Source organism: Acipenser ruthenus, chromosome 3, assembly GCF_902713425.1.
Source record: "Acipenser ruthenus chromosome 3, fAciRut3.2 maternal haplotype, whole genome shotgun sequence".
Lineage (NCBI taxonomy): Eukaryota > Metazoa > Chordata > Actinopteri > Acipenseriformes > Acipenseridae > Acipenser > Acipenser ruthenus.
The window spans coordinates 97,804,857-97,832,809 of record NC_081191.1 but is presented as its reverse complement, the minus strand read 5'-3'; the positions used below and the strand labels follow the sequence as shown (position 1 = coordinate 97,832,809).

At 36.6% G+C, this 27,953-nt stretch overlaps 1 protein-coding gene across 2 annotated transcripts; it reads right to left on the bottom strand.

Moving 5' to 3' along the window:
• Positions 1-200: 200 nt before the first annotated feature.
• Positions 201-27,913, bottom strand: LOC117395040 (cullin-2). Of its 2 annotated transcripts, none has more exons than XM_059019433.1 (21): positions 27,895-27,913; positions 23,316-23,455; positions 21,362-21,464; positions 20,261-20,355; positions 18,654-18,759; positions 18,058-18,140; positions 17,283-17,379; positions 16,503-16,613; positions 15,363-15,525; positions 14,623-14,747; positions 12,062-12,169; positions 11,099-11,158; positions 10,549-10,677; positions 10,051-10,137; positions 8,657-8,809; positions 5,991-6,068; positions 5,412-5,478; positions 5,077-5,279; positions 3,638-3,739; positions 3,105-3,221; positions 201-811 (listed from the first exon to the last, which is right to left on the bottom strand). In XM_059019433.1, exons 2-21 carry the CDS (start codon positions 23,432-23,434, stop codon positions 680-682), a joined length of 2,238 nt encoding a protein of 745 aa, XP_058875416.1. In that variant the 5' UTR covers positions 23,435-23,455; positions 27,895-27,913; the 3' UTR covers positions 201-679. The 2 variants fall into 2 exon arrangements, with proteins under 2 accessions (XP_058875416.1, XP_058875411.1); XM_059019428.1 differs by lacking the exon at positions 27,895-27,913 and adding an exon at positions 27,073-27,293.
• Between the last annotated feature and the right edge of the window lie 40 nt (positions 27,914-27,953).

The following is a 27,953-nucleotide window of genomic DNA, read 5'->3' as shown; positions in this document are numbered from 1 at the left end:
ATTCTTTAACATTAAAACCATTCACAATTAAAAATACAACTGGGACCTGTGCTTGCTGACCTGTTGCTTGGCAGGGTTTAAAATTAATTTTGTTTCCAGGCCTATCAGTCAAAGGTAATCTCCACCTCCTGGCACACCTGGAGCTGGTGAAGAACATCTGCTCCTCCTCATCAGCCTCTTCCATGAAACAGTTCAATATATCTGGGGTTGTACTGTTTTTTTATTTGACAAGCAACAGGTTCATACTTGTCACCTCATAGTTTTTGTTTTACATTTGAAAGTAGATACAATTACCAGTATAGCAGTTTTATTACAATATTTAGTTTTTTTTCTTTTAAACTTCAAGATACATAAAAAAACACAACTGCAAACGTGAGAAAAAAAGCATGGTTTCCATCTAAATCTTCCACATTTCAGTATTGTTGTAGTTCACTCACTTTTGTTTTTGTTTAGTAGACTAGAAATGTAATATCAGCTTGCGCTCAAATAACTACAGGCATTTTTATTGACGCACACGGCGTGGCACTGGTGATGTTGTAAACAGCAGAAAATTGGGTGGAGGAAAGGGGGGCTGCCAGACGACTCAGTGAAGATCCCTAGATGGAGGCACAGTTCTGCTTCATCCCACAGGAACACAAATGAGTCTCCGGTCTGTTGTAAGCATACAGGACTCTCAACATCATGCTACGTAGCTGTACTCATCTGATGAGCTCTGGCTTCTTTCAATATACTGCTTGTCGATCAGCACTTCGATGCACTTCTTAATCATGCTGATACTTGGGTTAAATCTGGCTTTTGATTGGTTAATGACCTGCGGACCGAAACAAATAGTTTGTGTTAATTTTTGCAATTCCAGCCGAGTGGTGTTGATATTAAAAAAACAAAGTGAACCATAGAAACTGAAACAATATTTATAGTGTGTATACTCCAACAGAACCAGCTTTAAATATGGCTTGATAATACAAATTACTTAACAAATATATCAGATTAAATATTGCAAGTACTGTAGAAAATGTATCAAATTGCTGCATAACGAGTTGTTTAGGAGATTTTGGATAGGGATGTTGTGGATTTGATCCTGAATAAGGTTAACTGAAAGCTGATGTTAGACAGACTGGACAATCAGAAGTAAATCATTGAAACAATGTAATTCTGTAATATTCCTGGGTTTTCACTGTGCATTGTTTATGAATAATCCTGTGTATGATGAGACTGATAGAAACAGAGTGCAATATTTATGCTTCCACCGCCTGTGTGGAAATGTATATTTGTGAAAACAAAATTATAATGCAGTCAATAACTCAAAAGCTTTTGAGCTAAATAAGTTCCTTTGTAAATTTAGATCTGTCTATTGTGTGCACTTAACAGCATTGCTCAGTTCTGAAGTAGAGATGAGCCAAGCTTCTAGACTTCGGTCACAAACAGAGATGGTTTCCATATTCATAATGTTTGCATAGTTGCACAGTAGCTAATTAAAATGGTCCTATCCTCATATCCATACCTACTGCCAGAGGTTTAGGTATGAACTACCACAATATGTTGTTGATTTCAGAGTTTGAAGGTAAAGTGTAATTAGAACATAAGAACATAAAAAAGTTACAAACAAGAGGAGGCCATTCGGCCCATCTTGCTAATTTGGTTGTTAGTAGCTTATTGACCCCAGAATCTCATCAAGCAGCTTCTTGAAGGATCCCAGGGTGTCAGCATTACTGGGGAGTTGGTTCCAGACTCCCACAATTCTCTGTGTAAAAAAAGTGCCTCCTATTTTCTGTTCTGAATGCCCCTTTATCTAATCTCCATTTGTGACCCCTGGTCCTTGTTTCTTTTTTCAGGTTGAAAAAGTCCCTTGGGTCAACATTGTCAATACCTTTCTTGAATTTTGCTTGAATCAGATCGCTGCGTAGTCTTCTTTGTTCAAGACTGAATGGATTCAATTCTTTAAGCCTGTCTGCATATGACATGCCTTTTAAACCGAGAATAATTCTAGTCGCTCTTCTTTGCACTCTTTCTAGAGCAGCAATATCCTTTTTGTAGCGAGGTGACCAGAACTGAACACAATATTCTAGATGAGGTCTTACTAATGCATTGTAAAGTTTTGACATTTCTGAGTCAACATAAACTCCTAGGTCTTTTTCATAGATTCCTTCTTCAATTTCAGTATCTCCCATGTGGTATTTATAATGGACATTTTTATTGCCTGTGTGCAGTACCTTACACTTTTCTTTATTAAATGGCATTTGCCATGTGTCTGCCCAGTTCTGAATGCTGTCTAGATCATTTTGAATGACCTTTGCTGCTGCAACGGTGTTTCCCACTCCCTCTATTTTTGTGTCATCTGCATAAGTTTGCTTAATATACCAGAATCTAAATCATTAATGTAAATTAGGAAGAGCAGAGGACCTAATACCGATCCCTGTGGTACTCCACTGGTTACCTCGCTCCATTTTGAGGTTTCTCTTCTAATCACTACTTTGTTTTCTAGCATTTCCTTGAATCCCTACTGCATTCAGTTTGAGAATTAATCTTGTATGCAGGACTTTGTCAAAAGCTTTCTGGAAATCTAAATAAACCATGTCATGTGCTTTGCAATTATCCATTGTCGATGTTAGTTATTTACCACTGTAGCTACTGTCTGCTTCTGAAACTGGCACTGGCAGATTTTTTCCAGATGATTCAATTTGATAACGGGCACAGGGATTTTTTGCATAGAATTATTGTCCCACTAACCGAGAACATCTTTGAGTGTTCTGGCATGTTTAAATATTGACATGTAAACCAAAAGTATATATTCTGTGTGATTCTCAGAGACTATTTTCTGGATTGCTCTAAAAAAAAATTAATAGAGGAATGTCTGCCACTAAAACCACTCCCTAACTTCAAAAGAAAAGGTGTTTAATTGAGAAATCCCTTTTAAACGAGGCCCTGTGGACACTACAATCATTTAGCAAGCAAAGGCAGAATATATTTTGCATGCAACTATTTCAACAAGGAAGCCAAAATTCTTATTGTTGTTAAAATGCAAATTACTCCTGGTAACTAAAGTTTGGTTGTAACCCCAACCCCTCCCTGACTCATTCCTTGATTATTGCTTAGAAAAGACATACCTCCTGTATTAGTGCATTATGTCTCAGAACTTTGCGTGCTTTCATGATACGGACTATAGCAGCTTGTAAATACATCTTCCTATCCTCGTCCACGGCACTCCGAGTCTGCTCTATCTCCTAGATGGAAAAAAAAGGGCTTTGATATGATCCTGGACTCAGGTATTAAGAAGACTGATTGATATGACAAAATAAATGTCTTAGCAGTAACAAAGCGATATTAAAAAAAACAACTTTAAATAAAATTCTCATTTAATAGGAATCCATTATCAATAAAAACTATAGAATGACCAACAAAATACAGTATGTTCAAGTTCATTAGTGTGTAATAGTGTGCCATTCACAAATGCATTTGCATTAATAATGAGTGAAGTTACTAATTCATTCTTTCATCCACGGGTTATGCCGTTTTTGCATTTTAAAAGGCCACAAAATGTTTAGTACATGTTCATTTCCAAATGATAAATACATTGAAATCTGTGTTATCTGGCCTGTTCTTTTTTAAAGCAAGGAATAATAACAATGACAATACTAACCTGCGGGGTGTCCTTCTGCATCGATGTTGTAATTTTAAACTTGGTTCGTTTACTGGTGAAAGTCATATTTAATGAAAATGTAGACTCTGCTTCTACCTCTTCCTGTAAAACAGGACACACACAAATCCATTACAATGCACACGTGATTCCGACATGCTTGGTTAGTACCAGATCACAGAATTTACAGATATGGTGTAAGCTATCTGCTCAAGTCTTTCACCCATCTATCTATGTGGTTTTCATATAGACAGACATACAGAACCTTTCCATTCAGACCCTGTAATAAATAAATGAAGCAAAAACCTGCCTTTGGTCTCACTTCTTTGGCTACTAAAACAATAATGACTGAAAAACGATGTTTCAAAATATGTACACAATGTCCTTCTTAAACTTTTTAATAAATATATATACACACACAATAAGTGGCAAGTTTACAGAAATAATGCAAAAATATGCTACCAAAAACATGACATTGAGGTTACTGCAGTAATATTATGTTTTATCACTTCAACAGGATACTAGAAACTCGTACAGGATAAATACTTATGTCAAGGTTGTTCTTCACGAATGTCATAAAACAGAAGATTCCAAGCATTATTATAATCTCTACCCCAGTTATTACTCATTAGCATGTCTCTGCTTGTTTCCTGCTTTGTGTGCAAGACCAATCTCAGATCGACCCAGGGTTAGTCTGGACAATCTCATTGATCTGTATCTGTGTCTGACCTTTCAAATGAAATTGCAGTTACTTACTGCATTATCAATAGTGTGGATTTAAAACGGAAACCCCAGAATTTGTGGGAACCGAAAAGTGATTCCTTCATCTGGATACTTAGTATGAGCATGACAACAAAACCATATTATAAAACTTAAACAGCAATTGGAGTCTTTGATACTCCCTCTGCCTCTTTTTTAAACATCTGTTTTACTTCCAAACAATAAAAGTAGTAACTAAGCTGAACAGTACTACTACAAAACAACAACATAAATTTGCAAACTATTGCTTAATGGTCTCTGAATGCCATGCAGTTATCCTGTATTTGTGTAAAGGCTCCTGGGGTCTGAATGCAGTGAAATAAAAAATTACATTGTTATGTCTGTGCAGTAATCCAAAATAATAGTCAGGGTTCTCTTTAAAATCCCAAGCCAGACCAACAACTGAAGTCCAATTACCTATAATGAGTCTGTGGCCATGACCTCTCTGTTAAACTGGCAGGAGTTAAAAATTTCAACTCAGATTAAACTCCCTAAAACAGACGGCATTTAATTTCCAATTGGAGGGAATCTGAGATGCTTTCAAATGAAATGATTGAATTTACCTGTCAAATGGTAAAGAGAAATGCCCCACTTGGTGATCAAAAAATGCAGCCGACGCATTTGTCTTGCGCAACAGTTACCCCTTACGTGTGCTTTGTACTCCATTGAGGAATGACACCCACCTTTTCAGAATCGTGGTTAATCATTTTAACATCCAGCAAGGACTTGATGGTTTTTGTTAGTTCTTTCTCATTCATCTGCGTGCTGTCCTGGAGCTCCTTGTAACTAACTGTCTCGCTGTTATTGAAAGCCAGAAGTACTGCCATTTGGTAGGTAGTAACCATCGCAACGTAGGGCTTGGAGAGATAGTTCATTTTGACCTCACCTGATGGATCCATGAAATGCACATGTTAAAAAAAAACACAAAACAGTATGCCACAGCAGCAGTGATTTTAGCTGTAAGGCTCAGCTGTATGCCAGAGCACAGATTTGAGGCTACTTTTATCTCTTTACTTACCTGTACAAAGGTAGTGCAGCCATGTTAGCTTCCTCCCACTGAAGTGCTGGTTGTAAAATAATTCAAACTGCAAAGCAGATGGGACCTTTATTAGATCAATGTTATGTTAAATCCTACCACAGTCCCAACTGAATTATACCCCAGTTACCATTTCTATGGATTTTTCAAGATTAAAATTACAGGTTATTCATGTTCATTTGAATAGCTTGTTGAAATGTCACAGAATATTCTGTTTTAAGCTTAACACGTATTAAGGTTGACGTTAACTAGTATATAAAACTCGATTTTAAAATAGGCACAACAAAAACATCTAAAAGATTCACAGATGATAGGAAAGACAACCCATTTTAAAACAATACTGAGTTTCCCCAGCAGTATTAAATTAACTATAAATGCATACGTTCATTGGCGTTTGCATTTCCAAATAATGGAGGCACAAGTAGCTTTGGTGACATGACGATACAGTCAGTCAGTAGCTCCAACTCAAAGTTAAACTTGCTCTTTATCCTTTTCTCTACCCATCAGACCAAAGAAGAGTCAGCTTGCCCCTAACTCTTAAAGAACAGCCTCGTAACCTACCATCTGTACACTCTTTTCCAGCTCCTGAGGAATGGCAAATGTGGAGGATGGAACGTGCGTTAAAGGCCACGCCCCTGCCTGAAATCATACAGAAGGGAACAAGTTCAGGCTTCATTACTGTTGTGTGTAACACCCACACATCTGCAACAAGAAGTGTATGTGGGAGGCACTCTAATAGCTAGAGGTTAAAGTAACGTGGTTTGTTTTTTAGAACCGCAGAATCAAACATAAGTACAATTATAGTAGCTAATTATTCAAATAGTGGCTTTTCAGTTTATCAATTACTTATTCAAAAAAGCCAACTTCCTAACGTTTCGGTATGTTTAACAATTTTGTCAAGGGAAAGTGTGTTTAAAAAACAAACAGTGAAGGTAGTTGTAGGCTTTTATAAAAAGGAATGTTTGAATGCTGCACACTGATTGGCTGTTGAGGATTTTTTACCATGCAGTTAAATAGAACTTATTTTTGTCAAAGCACAGTTCGATTAATAAAATTAATACACAACATATTACACTCGCAATAAATATACACATTGTAGTGAGAGGTCTTTTAAAGTTTTAAAAATGAGTGACATTCCTTTCATCACATTTGATCTTTTCGGAGCCATGACAGTAGACAAGTGGCTAGAATTACAAGAAGCAAAACCTCCGTTGGGGGAAAAGAAAAAAAAAAAGCAAGAGACACAAAGATCTAACAAGTCAACAACTTAAAAGAAACTGAAGAAAACAAAAATGCTTGGGCAGCTGGTGTTTTTATTGATTGGATGAAACATAAAGAAATGGTGATCGACTTAAAATCGTTTGTCTTGAAAATGTAAACGGACTGTTACAAGAATTCTCTGCTTCAGTGCATAAGTAATTCGGATGGTCAAGAGTACTCAATTTCTTCTAGCTTTGTTATGTTAGCCTTTGTGCTTGTCTCAATCGCTCCATAAAAAGAGCAATGTTAGCCTTGTTAGTCACCAAGCACTTAAAAATGCCAATAATGTATTTTTGTATTGGCTTCTCCAGGTCAGCGTCAGTAATGCATGGATAGTGAACTTTGTCTTTGCCTCCTTTTCTGTATCTTTTCATTATCAACAAAAATACATGATTGGCATTTTTAAATGCTTCGTCACTAACAAGGTGGGTTATGTCAGCTCTGTTTACGGAGCGATTGAGACCAGCATCGGGGCTTCATTCACTTTAACAATAAATGGAAACGTTGAAAACCTCCAGTTTACTATTTACGACAAATAGAACCTTGTTTGAGGGACTATTTTTTCTCCAAAGCAGAAGGATATATAATAAAATTGTTCATTTAAAAAATAAAAATAAAAACTTTTTATCCCGTTTTACAAGCGGGATAACACACTCCAGGGCTTGTGCATTGTGTTGCATTAACACACAGCTTTGTTGGTTGAAGGCACTCAGCTTTGCTTCGTGCTGCCAACCCAACTACAGACATATGTTAATGGAACACAACGCATGCCCTGTCATGTGTTGTCCCTTACTTGATGCAATGGTACCTACACTTGATTATTTATATTGAAATCTATTAATGTGATGTCATTTACTACATAGCTAATGATGTAACAATCTACTATTCCTTTTTACTGAAATGTTCAGGGAACATGGTATTGAGTTTATCCATCCACTGTTTTTCTTTTATTGTTCTGTACTGTACATTATCTGATTTTATTTCTTCTAAAACTACAAATTGTAAGTCATTCACATAATGTTAATTTTTGTGTATGTGTATTAATGGCTGTCTGCATGAGGTATTAATTATGTTATTATTTATTTTTTTTATTTATAAGTTTTACATTATGTGTATGTGTGTGTCTTTTATACTTAAGTTGTTTTTAATCATTATGCTTAAATTGTGTGTGAATGTGCTTTTACAGTCATTTTAATGCAGTATTGTCCAAGTTTAGAATTCTCTCATTACACATGGCTGACCCTGAGACTGGGGGAAGGTGCATTAAAAGACAAAATGGACGCATCATGCCGCATTACATGTGGCTGACCCTGAGACGGTGGGAGATATTTTAAAAGACAAGATGGATGCGCCCTGCTGCATGTAGCACGTGGCGGACTATGAGGTCAGAGAGCACCACCCCCTTTCCCACAGAGGACAACTACCTCGATTAATGGACAGAAACCAGTTGGGTTGAAGGAGAGTCAACAATTGCTTACAAAGGTATAAATATCAAACATTGTAAAGTTTTGTTAGTCTTTTCATCTCTTTCGAAATGACTCCATGGATATCTGTGCTTTCTGATACAAACACATCATGCACTGAGCTGTACTGAGGCCTTGTCCAAAGTCAGTTTAAATCTCATGCTTATATGATTGTATTGGAGGTATACCTTTCTTGTATATAAAGTGTTTTTGAATAAAAAAAACCATATGCCCGCTTAATTTTTTTCATTACATATGTATGTAATAATATAATATAATATAATATAATATAATATAATATAATATAATATAATATAATATAATACATACATACATATATGCATACATTATCTAAAATTAATTTGGGCAATGCCATTTTTGGTCCATTAAGCACTTTCAACTTCACTTCATGACCTTTACAATGGTCGTACTACAGCAGCAGTAATGCTTACTGAGTTTACAAAGTTCATTGAGCCGACAGATTGCATTCAACATGAGATTTACCTGTAGTACGTAGATCTGAAAACTTATTCCAAGGTCAACGACAGTTTCCTGGGTTTTAACAAAGTTGTTAAATTTGTTGTTCAGGTCAGCACTGACGCTCATGTCTGTGTACATGCGATGGAGCTTGCTGGTAAACTCGTACCCACAAGCTTGCTGTACAAGGGAAGAGATACATGGTTATTTCAGTTATTTACCTTGTGTTGTTGACGCAAGCTGAAGCAACTGACATATTGGGACAGTAATGGGGGCTGTATACGAGGGCATTTGGTCGATTAGAGATGAATCGATCAATCACACACGTGAGCGTTAAAAGTATTACAATTTTGTTAGCCAAAAAAAGCATCCCCGGGAGTATAAATCTAAGGGGTATGACATACAGATTGAATGGAAATGTGAAAAAGATTGTAACGCAGATATATCTTAATGTTAAAAAACAATGTGGCACTGAAACAGTTCATATTCACTTAACACCACCTGTAAGAAGGTTATTCAATGAATCATAGAATACAACTATAAAAGACACTATGTCAAAGTGGTATTTAACTGGACAAAAATGGTAATAGAAATATAAAAAATACAACTCTGTACCTAACATTAAAACTATAATCCAAGTGTGCTGCCTCTGCGATATATTTGGTAAGAGGTTAATTTCATGGTCAGCAGCACATTCAGCACAAAGGGTTTATATAACCCTGTGAATATCAAGGCACAACCTCCACTTGGTTCAGAAGGTTTTGATACTGTGGAGACAGCAGCGTTGCAAAACAACAAAACAAAAATGTTGTCAAGAATAATTTTTTCTTGTACGACACCCCAGATCAAATTTGGCTGACAGAATCACAGAATACACCTGTTTGTCAAGAATGAATCCAATATGAATCATTAGCTCTGTATCATCTAGAAAGCAAAAAGTCACGACCCCAATATGGCAGCTATACAAAAAAGAAAGCAGCACTTTCAGGCATTCAACTCCTTAAATCCCTGTAAAAATTATACATGAATCTTTATGGACTGTGTCATTGTTAAACTGTCCAACTACAGTCCCAACGCATAATGCCATGCCGTTATTTATGACCTGCTTTTTTCAGAATAAGCAGTCGAATGAGTTCTATCTGAAAATAATGACGCTAGGAAACAGTGATTTGGGGGTTATAGTATGCTAGAATAATGGACTAGGCTTGATTATTTCATCAGATTCTGAGATGGTGACCTTGGAGCCATCTGCTGTTTGCTAGGAATGGCTGTATATTTACTTTAAATTAGTATTATGATCAATAAAAAGGAAAACACTTTGAGGAAAACATATCACTGTCAATTCCTACATAAATGTGAAATGAGCAACAGCAATGTCAAAATAATTTCCTTGTTTCTTACAATAGAAACAAGAGCTTTACCTTTAGTTTGTTGATCATGGCTTCTTCTGAATCCATAGACAATGACAGGCCATGTATTAATCTCTTTGCTAGCATTCTTGCATAAAACTGAAAAGAAACATACAATGCATGAAATCTTAGAAAAATGTTGATAAAGCCTTGTCTGAACATTTTCTTTTTAGTATTTCTGGTGTTTTTGGCATCTGTTGCATCATGATGAGATTTTTTCTATTGAATATTTAAATCTTTATGTCTACTTACAATAAATACATTTAGAGGAATTATCTTTTGAGTGTGCTGCTACCATCTAGACACTAATGGAAATAATGTAATGTAATTGCATTTGTATAATTATGTGTGAGCGCTTGCAGCTATTGATTCTTATAAACTGTAACCGACTTGTTGGATTACTTTGAAAATGTGTATGTGCCTTCTTAATGGCAGGGAAACTAAACACACACACACACACACACACAACTGCAGACTGGTAAAACAGAGCGCTCCCCCAAAACCTATTACCTTCTGAAACACATCTTTATCATCTATGTATTTAAATACAGTGATGAAGCTTGTCAGCTTGTCCTCCACCTCATTCTCTGTCATTCCCTTTGCAGACTTCTTTAGCAGATTGTCACAGTACTTTGCAAGCTAAAAAAGGAAAGCAAACACAGAATTAAAAGCCATTATCTGCTTTTTAATTAAATGCAATAAATCACCACAGCTAGCCTTGTTTCCATCTGCCTCTTGGATCAATTCAATCTCAACTGGAACAACTTGATCCGAGGTCATAGTTGGACTGCCACTGTTTGTCAGGAAATAATTAAATCCTGGAAAATTACACCAAATCACAAAAATGTACTGTGAGCCAATTGTTATACACCGTGTTTGGTGTATGGATGCTTGATATTCTGCTGCCGAAGGAAACGAACAGGATCCATTTCAACTAGCTTGCAACAAAATCCAATGCGGCCGATGGGAGAAATACATTCTTTAGAGATAATATCTAATACTTATAGTGAAGTCCTGTTGTATAATCCTTTTTCAGAAATTCTCTAAAGAATACACTCACCAGTTCAGGGGCCTTGCAAATGGACTTCGGCTCTCTGTAGTTTACAACTGAAGTCAAAGCCTTAAAAAAGGAAACGAAATAGAGTAAGTCTAGTATTATTTAGAGACCTGGATACAAAAAAAAACAAAAAAAAAAACAGAAGTGACTGACAACTCAAACACGTCTAAAAAGTATTTTTAGAACTAGGTGCTGGTGACCAATGAGCCTGTTCATTCTGCAGGTACTGAATGGTATTGAGCAAAACTAAGCAGGAAAAAAAATAATCCCACTAATTTAACATCTGATCATAACTGTCTATCGATGTGAGACGATTAACACATGACAGCATCTAGTTTTTCACTTTTTTATTTCTTGAAAACAGATACTGTAGTTCTAGACTGTATAATGCTTGTGTGCATGTCCATTGTAGTATAATCAATATGTGCACAAATAGCATCAAGTACCACAAGAATTGGATGTCACATCAGTTTTCTTTGTAATTGTATATCAATTACATACAGTTGGATGATCTCCCATCCAGTTGTTGCATTACAGCAGGGGTTTTCAACCTTTGTTTGACACTATACCGCTTCTGTCAGGAGGTTTCAGCTCAAGTTTCTGTGATTCACCATAAATGTATCTTCAGTGCCATCTAGTGACTGTTTAGCTTCAGTACAATTTTAACAAAGCAAGCCAGTAACACAAACACAGATATAAATCTCACTGCAGATATCAAGCCATGAAATACTAAGTCTCATTGGCCTACAGCCACAGACTGCAGAATAACAATTTATTATGCATAGTTACATCAATATCAGACTTGTCTGTGTACCATTAATAGTTTACTGAGTATAAATCTCTCCCAAGGGGATCATCAAGTAGGGTGGGAAAAGAGGTATGTTGCCAATTAGCTATAATGTATCAAATCTAAAATGATTCCAGTAGCTACAATGCAAAGTCTCTACAGCAAAGAAATACATTTACCTTATCAAGTGCGCTCATAAAGTGCTGGTCGCCATTCAGGACAGTGTTGATGAGCTGAACAAATTTACTATGAACCTCTAACACAGACTCCACAAAATGTGTTGGCATCTAGGATGACAAATAGAAATGATTTAATACATCATAATGCAAGGTCTACATGAACTTGACTTGAGAAAGCATTACAAATACAGGGATGGAAATAAGACGATTCCCATTGCATAGCAGTTTGATCCATTCCTGGTTTTAATATGTGTTTAATACAAGCTCATAGTAAAACCTGGAATAGGTGGAACTGCTATGCAATAGGAGTCATTTCCATCCCTGCAAACATATATATATATATATATATATATATATATATATATATATATATATCTATAGATGTAAAAGTGTTAGAAGGGCAAATGTTAAGAATACTACACATGCAAAGCGTTGTGCTGAGCTAATTTTTTTGCCACAACTACTGATTTTGCTAGCAAGCATCCTGAGAGGCACAACTCCAAGATCAATAGAAACCAGATTAGCGGAACGATTCCTTCAGACTGGAAGCATATCGATCGCAAGAGAAGCGGCCAGCACTGATGAAGGAGCAACTATCATTCTGGGAACTGCAGTTGTGCGCCCAAGGTGGTGAACAAGAAAAATAAAACAGGAGGCTGGTACTAGCCTGTTGTCTGCATCTTCCCAAATGAGGGCCATTTTTCACCTGAACGGGACCCTGAACCCCCAGAACATGATTAATTTGGCTTAGGAAAGCCTTCACATGACAATGGTACATGAGCAACTTGATCCCAGTCACGGTCCATATTGGAACTACCTGGCTTCTTAACCATGTTAGAACAACACATGTGAGGGGCAGCTACCTCCTTCATAAGTGAGTCGCATAATTGTGACTGCAGTGAAGTGCAATCCATCACTCACGTCACCTACCTCCTGCCCAATACACGCTTTTGCAGGAGGTACAAATGGAATCCATCTGGCAACCCCAGGCGCCATGGAATGGTTTTCCAAACTCAATATACAAATATAAAAACTCGGTCCATTGCTTTTCAAATGCCATACGAAACAGACACTACATGTCTGAAATCCTTCCACTTCACATCCTCCTGCATGTGATGCTGCAGCATGACAGTGCTCCTGCGCTTCATTCCATACATGTCTGATGGACAATGGATAGGATGGTCCCTTTCCATGGCCACCACGGTCGGCACACCTTACTCCCTGTGACCAGGTAGTGTCAACAATGAGACTCAGTGACCAGAAAGCTGCAGTTCACGCAATTTTTATTCACAATTATAAAAACAAACAAAATGAACACACACAGTACTGCACCATACCTTCACCACCACAATTCTAAACTAACACCCATGATCATCCTCTTTATACATTTTCAGGTGTTTTTGCAGGGAGGAATTTAACCCCCTCCCTGCCACCCAATATTCCCCACAGACCTGTGCACCGGCAGGGCTTTCACCCTTCCACACACCTCTCCTCATGTGTGCAGCACCCATGGCCGCCATCGACCCCCCCCCCCCCACCCCCCCAAAAACACCAGCCTCCTCCCCTCTTGTCCATCTTTCCCCACAAGGATTCTTGTGGGTGTGTTGGTGATCGGGGCTGTGGTGGAGGGGGTCTCCTCAACCTCCTCCTTCTGCTGGGGTGACCCCAATACTGACAGTGACGTTCAGCTTTCCAGCAGCGGAAATGCAGACAAGCAAACCGCTAGCAGCGATAATGCTGGAAGTGGCAAGGCTGTTTGTGCTAGTGGCAATGCTGGCAAGGGGCACTCCAGCCATGGTCACGCTGGCAGTGGTGCAGGGCACCAGCAGTGACCACACTTCTTGGAGGGTTGAGCACAATGCCCCCACTCCCTGCAGATGAGGCACAAACATGTGGCCTCGAGAGCGCTGAGGTAGCTGTCCCAGCTGCTCTCCCTTTTTAGCACTGGCTTCTTTGCTCGCCTCCGGGGACAGCCGCTCCTCCCCTTCTTCCTCTTTGGGGCTGGTGGCTGGGGTTGGATCTCGACTAGGAGGAGCCATTCCTCTGCAGTGCTCACCTCACCAGAGGGGGTCTTCGCCTCCTTTCTTTAACTGGCGCTGCTGCTCCAGTCGGCTCTCTTTCCTCTCCATTTTCTTTTTTTAAATCTTTTTTTTTCCCTAAAATAAACCTGCAGTTTGGTCCAGGGCTGCTATCCCGCTACTGACACCATATGTGACCGGGTAGCGTCGGCAATGAGACTCAGAGACCAGAATACTGCAGTTCACGCGCTTTTTATTCACAATTACAAAAACAAACAAAACTAACACACACAGTACCACACTGTACCTTCACCATCACAATTCTAACACCCGTGATCACCTTAGCATATCTCAGTTTTTTCAAAGGCAATGGGATATTTACACTGCATTATTTTAATATACAATTACAGTCATGTAGAAAACAGAAAAAGGCAAAAGATGTGCTGTGTGGTTGTGAAACTTGCTCTTTGTCCCCAGCTCTAATTAGACCCAAGCTTCTACTATTCTACAGCAGGCAGCTGCAGCCTCCCAGGCAGTACTCACATTTTCCTGAGACAGGTTGCTGGTTGCTCTTAGGCCCTCATCATGGATATGGTTCTGTAGCTCTTGAATCATGTGAGGTAACCCACTGGAGACAGCCCGCAGTAGCGTGTACATGTTGGCCATGTCTGTAAGAAAATGAGGTAGGAACAGAAATAGTGTACAAATAGCAAAGTATCAGTAAGAGAGTGCAACTGTAGAGGGTTAATGATAAATTACTAGAGCAGAGTTCTTAACCTCCACTTTGTAAAGATTACAACTGGAGGGAATACTGTTTCGCTTCTGTAATTGCCTGACTTCATAAATTAGTAAGCCCTGAAACAGCAAATCCCAGCACACCACTACAATTGAAAAGCCTAAATAAAAGCATGAATAGTTAATTTTGGTTGAAGACAAAACAGTACATTATTGAATACCTTCACCCTTTGGAAAATGCTACAATAAAGAAGTTATCCTATTGAAAAGGCAGCTGTAGTTACACAGCATTTTAGATCTGCCAGAAACAATCATTGCTGGGCTCTCTGTGCATCCAAAAGTCAGTTTTTCTACCTGGAGCTCAATAGCTGTTGGTAAGTGTGTTTTGTTAAAGATTGTATAACCCTGCCAGAAGGTACTACTGTGCATACAGGTGTTCAGCACAACATGTTGACAGGATTTATGAAACAAATATGCAGTTAGGGAGATTTATCAAATCAGTCACCAGTGGGATCAAATAAAGTTGTAAATGTAAAAATCACCCATACCATCTCTCTTTTCCTGTCGGATGATATCTTGACATTCCCCGTGTAGGAACTGCAAGTGGTCTGCCACCATTCTCTGCTGGCATTCGTGAATCACTTTGGCATACGAGCTGGGGTGTAGGTATTTCCGACATCGAACCTCTTCGTCTTTTAACCTGGCTAAAACCTTAAACGTAATATTTCAACTATCAAATGTCTGCCAAACAATAACCTGTGTATCTACACCTTTTCAATAAGCCATGTCACTTACTTTCTTTATTCAGGTAAAAGATACAAGGGTAAACAGCAACTACTATCACTGAAAAGTCCATTGCTGGTGCCATAATCAATCACCACCCTCTTATACCAACAGACATTTCAAGACTGCAGTCTACAGTTGGTCTGGTGATGCCACAATCTCACTTAACGTAAAGGTTTTGGAAATTCAATTCAATTCAATTCAAACCTTTATTTAACCAGGTAAAGACATTGAGAACAAGTTCTCATTTAAAATACCGACCTGGCCAAGAGGCAGCATAAATACAACAGACAACAATACACAGACAGTTAGAGACATTACAGCAATACAAAAAAAAAAAAAAAACTAATAAAATCAGCATCTGCTCTGACAAGCACACGAAACAGGGAAAAGGGCTTCAAGCATAGAAAAAAAAAGATAAAACCAGGGAGTTTAAGGCTTGATTGTAACTCATTCCAATCGTGAGGAGCTGCATATTGGAATGAGTTATACCCAACAGCAGTAAAAACACGAGGGACAATTAAACTAATCAAATAAAGTTTCCAAGCCAAGACAGTTCTGCAGAAACACACATTCCTGATACACATTTCCTGTTACTTAGTATGGTTCAATTTAATGCAGTAAATAACAACCAGATATAGTAAAGTTGAAACCAGGTGTTTTTAATGCAGGTCATGTAGGAAGGAAAGTCAAGCCCTTGGTTTAAGTACAAAATCTCACTGCACAAACCAAGACTGTAGTTATTTTAGTTAAACCTTGGCAAGAAAATAACACATTTTGATGCAGCATTTACATCTCCCAATGGAAAACAACTGCTTCTTGAGTGTCTCCTACAAAGATGCTTAATTCTCAGTATCTAACTGGGTATTTGGAGCTACACATAAGTCAAGTGCAAGCTTCCCTACCTTTTCCATATATTGCGAGCAGTTTGACTCTTGCAGTAAATTGGATGCTTCCTGTTTGTAATACTCTCCTGTTTCAGCCAGAAAAGGGCCTTCAAATATTTCCTGATAAAACTAAACCATGGGAAAGAAGGAAATGTTATGCTGCAGTGCATGACAAAACAATGATTACTGTTACCATGATGAAAAACAATATTTAAATCGACAACATGGAAGAACCACAAAATGTTATCAAACACTATGGAGATACTGTTCCAGGATATATTCAGCTAGTCTAAGCTTCGGAGGGTCTGTATACTACTGCATGAGAGTACGCAGCTTCTGGGTTCACTTTCTTATTTTTCTTTTATGTCTCAGTTTCTTTTTATGATGTTTGCAATCGTTCTGAGGTTGTTTTTTTTTTTATTGCACTTACTCAAGTACTGTTTTATTTGTATAGTGTTAAAGTGCTTTCACCAGAGTTCAGTAGCTGCTATTCACTTCTAATTGCCTGCCACTGATATATGTAACATAGGTTACATCAGACTTTATAGTTTCTTTGCATCAGTAAGAGTCCATGCCATGTAGTGATCAGCTACTTTGGATCCAGCTTCCTTTGGTTACAAACATTGTTTTTTGTTTTGTTTAGTTTTTTACAAACAAAAAATATTAAAATGGACTTGCAGGGACTGTTAGATATCTTGGTTTTCACAACCAATCACATAAAATCTGCAGGTTTACAAGTTTCAGGATGGTGGAATCAAGATACGACCCCCCAGTATTAATTAATTAGCATCCTCTTACCTTAAGGGGAAACTTTTTCTTGTACTGTTCAACATGAACAAAGGAGTTGATAACCCCATGGATTACTTTTTGATTTGGGTCCTCACCACACCGGTCACTATAGGATATAAAAGTACATATTAAAATGGCTGGAAAACTCCACAGCTGACTGGCTACAAATATGTCTGCAATCCCTTCCCTTTCCGTGAAATGTACCCATTGCCGTGTAATATGCATTTCCCTGTGAAAATTCCCATTGGAAATATACATATTTTTATCACTTAAAAATAAATATTGCCTTATTGACGCACTGTTACACTGCATTTAGAAACCTGGCAGCCGGTTTAGTTTGCTTCTGGTAAATGATTGAACACTCACTGCATAGAGCAGCACAATTTCTTTAAAATGTCTTCAACGAAAGACACCAGCTGCATTAAAGAATGGAAATATTTCTGCTAAAGATCACTGTCCAGTACAAGAATGGGGCACTTCACGCATCTGCTGTTATTTTGACATTTATTTATGTTTTTATTTTGTTTTATAATTAACTGATTGTGAAAATAGAATGCATTTAAAAGGTGGACATTAAAAATCTAAATATTCTATAATTTTGCATTTACTGTTTTTCAGGTAAGCATGTCAATATTTAGGAACATTGTTGTATAATAGCTCTAGAGAAAATGATACATTTTGAATGTGACAACATAATTGTTTTTATGCTTTAATAAATATTAATGTTTAATTCAATTCACAGTGAAACACTTCAGGGGAATGAAAATATGCCAGCAAAACTCACTTTTTGATTTCTTTTAGTAGCATTCGGATCAGAATGGACTGCAGAGGCTCAATCATCAGTTTCCTCCACATGTCAAGCGCTAGCTGAAATGCAACAGTACAGTTTGAAAGTCTGACTGTGTTGGGTGGCTGGCACTATTTTCCATTCAGAATAGTAAAAGCGTAAATACACAAAGGGTATATAATTAGCATATACACACACACATTATTTATATATATATATATATATATATATATATATATATATAAAATCACCTGCCAATTACATAGATACAATATTGTCAGTACTATTAAAGTAGGTCAAAGAGCACTACATCTACAGCACACATAATGGACATGTACAGTACTGTCAGACTGTACTTTGGGAAGAAAAGTCTACTAGCTAGAGTGTGGAGAATAAACAAAAAACATAGAAACTACTTTTACAGTTGTTCATACATCCTCTTGGAATTTATATCCACATCTTAATAAATGAATATGTTATAAAGCAGACATATACAATTATACTGTAGTATAACTAGTATGGGAGATGCTGTCAAGTGTATGCCTTTAAAATTGCAGTTAGAGGTTCTTGACCTGGTTTCTCCCAACATTTACCTCTCCTATTTCCATTAGTGGTTCATTCATGTCCACCCCACCATAGCCATACTGCAGGTCAGCTTCAGTCAGTTTGTTTTTCTTGATGAACTGTGTGTTGAGGTACCTGCCGGGCAGAGCATCAATATCACTCAGAAAATGTCTCAAAAACCAACTCAAAAGGTGTAATAGACTTAATCAATTTATAACTTTTAAGCACTCTATAGTGGTAAATTTAGAAATACCAAAAGAAATAACTAAATTCAAGCGTAAAGTCATTCTCAGTGTCTTAATTATAATAGGTTTATGGTGTTCCAACTTTGCTTAACTTAGTTAGCATTAATGTCTGACGCAGCACCAACAGTTAGGTGTCTTGAGAAGGTCAACTATTTACTGGTAATGACTGGTGCAAAGGAGATTGATGCTAAAAATATGCTTTTAGGTTATATTGCTTAGTCCAGTTAGCTGTGGGATAATGACTGCTCAAATCAGAACCCGATTTGCTGGATAATAATGAAACATAGAAATGTATACTTTAATTTTGATGACTTTTACCTAACTTTTTTTCCTACCTAACTTTTATGATCAGTAGTTCCTTTTCCATTCATGTATACATGCATTTAACAGGCATACTGTATGAATTAACAGGCTGTATTTGTATTGCTGTTAAACTCCATAACCTTTCCAAATTCCCCTGTTGTAAGCAACAACGAACATACAGTACTTAAAAATAGATAATTTGCTTCTGTGTAAGGTATCTATTTCAAATTAAACAGCTGGACAAAATATACATATACATACATAAATACATACATACATACATACATGCAAAGTACGCATGTCAAAATGCTGTCACGTGTACAATGCTTACTTCACACATACTTTAATTTGCGTTACAATGTAAACAGGTACAATACATGCCAACACTGGACTGCTGCAGTGTAATTTTCCTTCTTGCCAGGTTTAGGTTTTTAGGCCTATTATCTCCATGATCAGCTCAGCTTATCTATCCCTTCTGAACTAACCCTGTAAGCTCGATCACTTTGATACTTTGTTTCTAAAGATCCCAATGACTATCTAAGTAATCTCTTAAACACTGATTTTGTTATGTTCACATTTACAATGCATTTAAAAAGGCACTTGTTGACCAAAAGCATTAGTTAGTTAGCACTTACTGATATGCATGAGGAGCCATGATTGGCTCTAATAATAAATATATTTACCACACCGTTTTGAAATAGGTCACAGCTACACAAATTGTACTGTTGTTTGTAAAAAATTTAACAGCCATTATGAAAAGTGTTAAAATAATGGCTGTAAAAAATCCCTCTGAATTCCAATGAATTCGCTGCTATTCCTGTGATGTTCCACTTGAATTCATTGTGAATTTCTGGTCATTTATTATTATTATCTTCAGGATTAAAAAAAATCTGTTACTCAAATTGCAATCATATGAATCAATATTCATAGAAATTCACAACCATTATTTTACCAAAAAACACTATCAACAGTAAAAGTAGTTAAAACACAAAAGAATGTTACACACAAACACAAACAGCTGATAATTCCAACACATGCACGATAAAGTTTTTCAAGGACACACTGTTTCTGAGATGCTGTTACTGTACCTGTATAAGCAGTCCATGTAGTCTGCCCCTTTACTGTACTCCTCCCAGTATCTGTGGTACATCCCCAATACCTTCTCTTCTGATTCCAGTACTTTCTGTAAAAACAGTCAGGAGTTTGATTTTATTTTGGTGCTTGTGAATGCTGTTCTCATGAATGGTGATCGACTAGCATAGTGCAGGCAGGCACCACGAGAGCTTTCTGTGGATGGGCACAATAAATATTACATGATCTTAGTTACTGTACTTCATATTTACTGTCATTTAATTCTGCTTCGCTCCAAACATACGTTCCAAAAAAAGGTTACAACAGAAGTACAGTTCATTCTCATTAAGGCAAACTCAGATTAAACACATTTCCTGACACTACAAATTCTCTAGATGGTCCCTGCCAAAATTTGATAGTTGCCTATTGTAAATTACTTCTTATAATATGAATTTGCTTAACATGAATTTCCTGTTTGTGCAAATTATTTTGGAGCCCCTACCAGGAAGAAAAAGTTGAATACAATGAATTGCCTTAGTTCTTACAGCTGAGTGTAAATGACATTGGGAAATGTATTAACTTGCATCCAGATTAGTGCATCTGTACTGTATTTATGTACTGTTTTGGGACTATTGACCCTATGATGCATTTTTTGTTGCCCTAAACAGTTTATGAGTTACCATAGTGCTCACGAATCAATGCCGTTTCCATGAAGCATAGAAATAACTGACCAGCAAGAAACATGCATTATACTTAGAGATAAAAGTGGAGGTGCTGAAACGCACCACCGTACAAGAAAGAAAGATGCAGATTGAACCATTCACATGAACACTTTCCTCATCCGCTCTGAAAAACTGGGACACAATACTACAGGCCTACTTTGAAAATGCCTGTGATCAGAACTGGAAAAGCAATGTATACTTTTTAAAAGTTCACTTACAACTGTATCTTCAATAAAATACACATTACTTTCAAATTTATACCGAACTGTAACTGAAATAACGCATTTGGCTTAGACTCCTGATAATAATTACCACACATTATTTTGCCCGTCCCTTTAAATTCACTATTTTTTTTTTTTTTTTTTACTTTAGTGTTCCTAAGACAAAATACAATACCTTATATAAATGTTGAACATGATTTTCCAGAAATATTTTTGTTTCTGTGTACAACCTTTCACCCAGAGGCTCTGGATATGCCACACACAATGCGTAAATGTCACTGCAAACCAGGTCAAGGAAACACAGAAGAGAAATGCATACAGAACTACATAAATGACATGTATTCTTTAATGCTTAGCTTGCCTATAAACTGCTGATCCAATCACAAAGACAAAAAGATTTTGCTCGGAAAACAAATGCTTTAAACCTAGAAATATTATATCAAGACAGCTTCTAATTATATCCAGGCTGCGTGGTAACTTATTATTATTATCTTTTTATTCCACTTAAAAAAAAAGTAGGCACAACTTAAAGTGGAGCAAAAGATTAGTAAAGCTAACCCAAAATATGATTTGTATAGCTCAATAATAAAATGAATGAATTGTAAGTGTATGCCACTTACAATTCATTGGAGATTTCATTTGTAAAAAGAAAGCAGTAGGTGAATGAATGAGAATAATTCTAATTATGTCTAAAAGCCTGAAAACACTTCTTACTTTTGACTATGTGAGGCAAACCGCCCACAGATTTCCCCTCCCTAACTCATGGGAGCAGGGCAAGCCACAGGTTAATACAGTGATCCCAGCGAACATCGGCAACTCGTTATGACCAGGATGTGAACCTGCAACCCACTGCCTTTTACAAGGTGAGCCAATGGAGGCACAGTTTTTTGGGGTGAAATATATATTTATACAGAAATATACATATAAATGTGACACAAAACATCTGATGAGACCACATAATTGGGGGTTTTGATTGACAAGTATTAAAATCAATGCCAAGAAGACACTGTGGAGAGGGAAATACCCTGTTAGCTGATACACCAGAAAAACAACAGTATTAATTCTCAGCTAGAAACGCTCTTTTTTCAACCATATAAGCCTCAATTACTCACGGAGCAAACATCATTTATCACAGCCTCTGAATGCTAAATTCAAAACTTAATGTCTGATCTTGTGCCGGAATGACAGTCTAAGGCAATACCCTTCCAAGCAAATCATGATGATCATAGCTATAGACTTAAAAAAATAATAATTAGCAGTTAAGTGACCTTAAGACATTTTCTGTACAGTAAGTGACAGAATAACTGGTATAGTAAGTGACAGAAAAATGGGTACTTCATGCTGCAATAAGTTGTGCACTACAATATGCTACTGCAAATGGTGTCGATGCAGTCCACCTGTCCCTCCCCACTAGAAAAAGCGTCAACAGTACCAAACTCCCCATTATCTGGAAAATGATTTAATACAATTTGAATCATGTTTGAATCGCATGTAATATGGCAAGCCGAATTATAATTTAGAGATATTGCAGATTCATTTGCGATATCTCTAAATATTTAAAGGTATCTCTAAATCATTTCTAGATATCTCTAAATATTTAAAGATATCTTCAATCATTTTAAGATATCTAAAATACATTTAGGAGATATCTTAAATTGATTTACAGATATCTCTAAATGGAGCTTTAAATGACATACCTAAAATGCATTTTGAGATATCTTTAAATCATTTAATGATATCGCTAAATGTTCTTGAGATATCTTTAAATGATTTAAAGATATCTGAAATTCAATTAAATGTATCTTAAAATGACTTCCTGATCATTTAGAGATATCTCTAAATCATTTTAAGATATCTTGAAATAACTTCCTGTTCATTTGAAGATCTCTTGAAGAGCTCTCTCTAAATGAACAGGAAGTTATTTAGATCTCTAAATGACTAAGATATCTCTAAATAACTTCCTGTTTATTTAGAATTGCCACAAACTTTAATTATACTGGATAGGAGTGGTCTCTAAAGTTCTACTACCTGCTAAACTAAGAATTAAAAACAGTTTGAATGTGCTGTAGCACAGCTACTTATAAAGCAGTATAAATCTACTGAAAAATCAAAGTGCCCACAAAGGATACGAGAAGCGATCGTTCCATGTTGCTCTCTCCACATAATCCAACATCACTACTGCTTTGATTGTGGTCAGGAGTTTGTTCCATGTTTCGTCAAAGTCCACCACCCTCGGTTTCAGGGACATTGTATGGCTTATGCGTTAGAGCTACAGAAAAAAAAGAAAAAGTGTCAGTTAATCAATCCATTGAAAGCAGAAAAACACATCAGCCAATATAAAAAAAGTGATCACATTTAAAAATAAATTAATAAAACATCAGCCTCTTAAGGACTGTTTTCTCTTATTAAACTCAATTACTAGTGGTGGTGGAGTGAGGGAGAGGGTTAGCTCCGTGCTTAATGTTTCAAACCAGGACAGTGCAAATCTATGTGAGGCAACCTTTCGATACATCTCCATATGATCCCCCCCTTTATTAACATGCTGTAAAGAAACCAGGTTATCGGTACAATCCTGCAGTGGTACAGCACAGGTAAAAACTGAAGTACACACGCCAATTCAAAATAACCTAGAAATGAATGTCACCTTACAAAGCATCACCTGGAAATAAAACAGTACAATCATTTTTATTTTCCTCCACTGCCCTGTGTTTTTATGACATTGCAATCATTTTACTGTTTTGATATAATCTGTGTTAAACTGCGTTCACCTGAGTTTTGGAGATAGTTACCTGCCATAGAGAACACTCTATCAGCCAAAGTACCTTCATAGAAGCATCAGATCTATTGCATAGCAAAGGATATACGCCAGCCATTCAAAAGAAAACTTAACCAAAGCAGCTGATCACTTGACGGTGCCAGCGCTTACTTCAATAAAGACACTTTGGCGGACCGAGCCTGCGCTACACATGCCTATGCAACTAGAACTGAACTGCAGCGCCTGAACTCAAGGAAAAGCACCTTAACACTGACATACAACAATTCAATAAAACAATATTCAAGTAACTGCAATGAGACCCAATCAGGATGATTGTATCATTTAAAAGGAAAGGGGCAGCAGCACAAATATGTATTTTAAACATATTTACTCTTTAAATATCATGAGATAAAAAGAAACAGCAAGCTGATTTCTGCCTTTAGGTCTGTACAATAAAACAGTCAGTGTAAAATGGTTTAGTATACTATTTCCACATACTGTTTGAGTCTGTGTTCACTTTTAGATGATCAGTCAACGAAAAAAATAAATTAAAGAGGAATATGATCTTCACAAAACATGCTGATATGGTTTGAAACCATCTCTGCAACGGATGGCTTAGTTTCACTGTAACAGCGATTTGACCATCAATCTCATTTTGATGTGTGACACATTAATGCCATCATTATTTTATGACCTTAAACACAGCTGTAGGGTTGGACAATAATTACATTTCAATAAGAATTTAGCGGCTAAGATTATCATGATTATCTTAAATCCTGTTTAAACTCCTGTTAATTAGAACATTCTCCAGATACATTCGTAGTTAGTTCTCTCTCACTCAGTCTTTTCCTTGTTTCTGTGCACTTTTCCCTTTTTGGGCTGAAATCAATTAATCTTCCTATTCCCAATTAAATTAAAAAATACATAAATATGTATTTTTGATTCCCAGTTTAATTACATGGACAAATACATTGTCTACAGTAAGAGATCAGCAGTGCTTATCCTAGACAATCAGTCTCTAAATAAACAAAAAATAATGCTTTAAAATACATTTGCCTGAAACAAACATATATTGATCGTCATGTTGGAAATAATATGTTTTCTTGTATTACCTTTACTAGGAATACATATTTTTGTTTGCACCCCCCCGCCCCCCAACCTTTTTTTTTTTTTTTTTTTTTAGTTGTGTTCAATTCTTAATTCCTACTGTAATCTCTACTCTATGTTGTCTGCTTAGATGGCACAGTCTGCAGTAACCTTAAGTGGAGTCCTAACTGGACAGGGATTCTATTTGACCAAAGCAATTATGCTCATGACCAACATATATGAGAGAGAGAGAGATGTTTAATGATGTTGCAGATACAATAGTAGAGACAATGTTGCGGCACAACAGTAAAGGAGACCAGTGATAAAGAGGATAAATGAGAGCCAAGAAAAGAAATGTCAATAAGGCTCCCTTGAAAAATGACATTTTTGGAAAGCGCCATAAATATTATTTACATCATTTGATTTCAAAATATGCCCTTTGTAGAAAACAACAATTTTTATGGAGGGAATATTCAAATGGCAGCTAAAAATGATGCTGTTTTTATCCAGTGTGACTGACTAAATCAGGCTGTTGCATATTCAAGAAACACTGAATTAAGAGCTGTATGTTAATTGACTACCCAATAAAGCCCTGTAACATAAGATGAAGAAAAAAAAAAGTTCATAAAAGGAAAGTCACAAAGGACATCTTTTCAATCATGAAAACCGAGACCACAACCTAGGCATTTGCACACTATCTTTGGTCACAACTGTACAAAGTATGTGTCCGATTTTGTATACAGTATACATAAAGACATGACTGGCTATGCAAGTAGTTAGCTTGTATTCTTTTTTTATTAACAAAACTTACAGGCTTATTTTGAAGGGGGTTGTTTACATGTTGGTCCTGTTCTGCTACAACAACAGAGCTAATTTAAGAGACCCTGCTTCTGAAGATAGCATGCCTTAGAATAAAAAGTGTCACGCTGGGTAAAAGCATGTTGTCCAGCAAAACTTCCTTTGAGGAATGTAAACAAACTTAACTGTCAACAATGTAATGCATATAAACAATTGGCATTTGTATTTCAAATTAGAAATACATCTTTGAAAACAAAGTATGTCAAGTAGAGGAAGCTGAAATCACTGTATGTTACTTTAACTCAAGTGCCAACTTCTACAGTGCATTTCTAGATCTCAATACTCCCGAAAGCGACACTACTTCAGATATGAATACATCACCAATTATGTGAAATGTAAAATGAATGATGTTAAAAAAAATACAAAAAAACGCATTCTGCATAATGAGCTTTCATAGCGATCACAGAACAGGAGATGCCATTCCGCTGGTTGCAGTAATGTGATGTAATGTAAATAAAGTCCAAGGCAGAAGAGATCAGACCGAGAATACATTTAAATAGTTGTTTTTGTAATTAAATGATAAAATACCAAATTAACGACCAATTAAACTGCAAACAAGAATGACAGGGTTCTACATTAAACAGTACATCACTAGCACTGCTGTAACCATTGTGAAATCCGTTGACAAACGCAGCCCGCCTGGTTACTGCGGCATCGCCTTGTGTGCTGTTTTCATTACTAACCCCGGCTGTTAACAAGATGTAGCATTACGAAAAAAATGTAAATGATCGATGTTAAGTAATTCTTAGTCATATTACAGTAAGTACATTCTGTAAAATATACTGCTAGCAGTCACACTGACAGTACTGGGGAAGGAAAGCCTTGTCACTCATTACTGCTGCATAAATCAGTTAGGCCTACATACATAAGAATGGTTATCAGCAAATTAAAAAGGTAAGGGCTCAAAGCACATACACAGAAGACAAAATGGATGGCGGTATTTAGATGCATGCCCCCACCCCCCCAAAAAAATCGATAACTAACAGTTATTCGTGGCAAAAACAAAGGTAAAAAAAAAAATGAAAATGACTAAGGGTGTATGAGAGATCCCAGCCAGAGCCAGCGGAGGCACGACCAAAGCAGTACACACTCAATGTTTCTTTCCTTAAACCAACTTGCAACACAGTTCCCGTGACGAACAGACATTCCAATACATATACTTTACGAGAGGTTTAAATTATAATTACCTTTGGCCAATGTCACTGAATATATTTTAAAAAGTAAAGTTCATCTGCTGTCACAAGCTTGATCTCTTTCACTTACACCTCTGCCATTACACTACCTCACCGCAGTTACCATTTCATCAGCTGGAGGGGTGGATCATGAAAATAGGTATTCATTGCTTTAAAATATCATCATTTTTTCAAATCCTTTCAAAATAGATTGTTTAATTTAGTGGTTTTTTTACAATCACCGTTCATCAAAATATGGACAAACATAAAACACTGTGAATTAGTAAAAAACACCAAGTCACGCATCCCCAAATTTCGACTACAAATGGAGTGACCGAAAGTATGGGTGCCTAACACGGTCTAACTTCACACACTTTAAAAATAACTCGCTTATATACTTAGATTTAGAGGTGCGTAGTACAGTGAATCGAGATTTAAACCAAAAAAAATGTTTTAACTGCAAGAAAATAAATACATTTCCAAACACAAGAAAGATTATTTTTTAAAGAATTTTGTGAAATGTTATAAATTACCCCGCAGACCCCAATAAGAAAGTAATACCGTACTAATGTGAATTAAAACAAAATAAGTACCCAAACTGACAAAGAAATGCCTTATGTGAATGTGATTGTTTTTAAGGGAAAGTATGGTATTTTACATACCGCTCATATTATATCATCATGATCCACACTTTACCAACTTTAAAATGCATTATTATTATTATTATTATTATTATTATTATTATTATTATTATTATTATTATTATTATTATTATATATAAACACGTTAGCCTGTGTGTTATTCGTGTAACCTGCTCATATGAGCAAATTGACTAACCTGGCTTACATATACGCACGGTTAATGAAAGAATACTAGCGCATTGGTGCCTGGGTAAT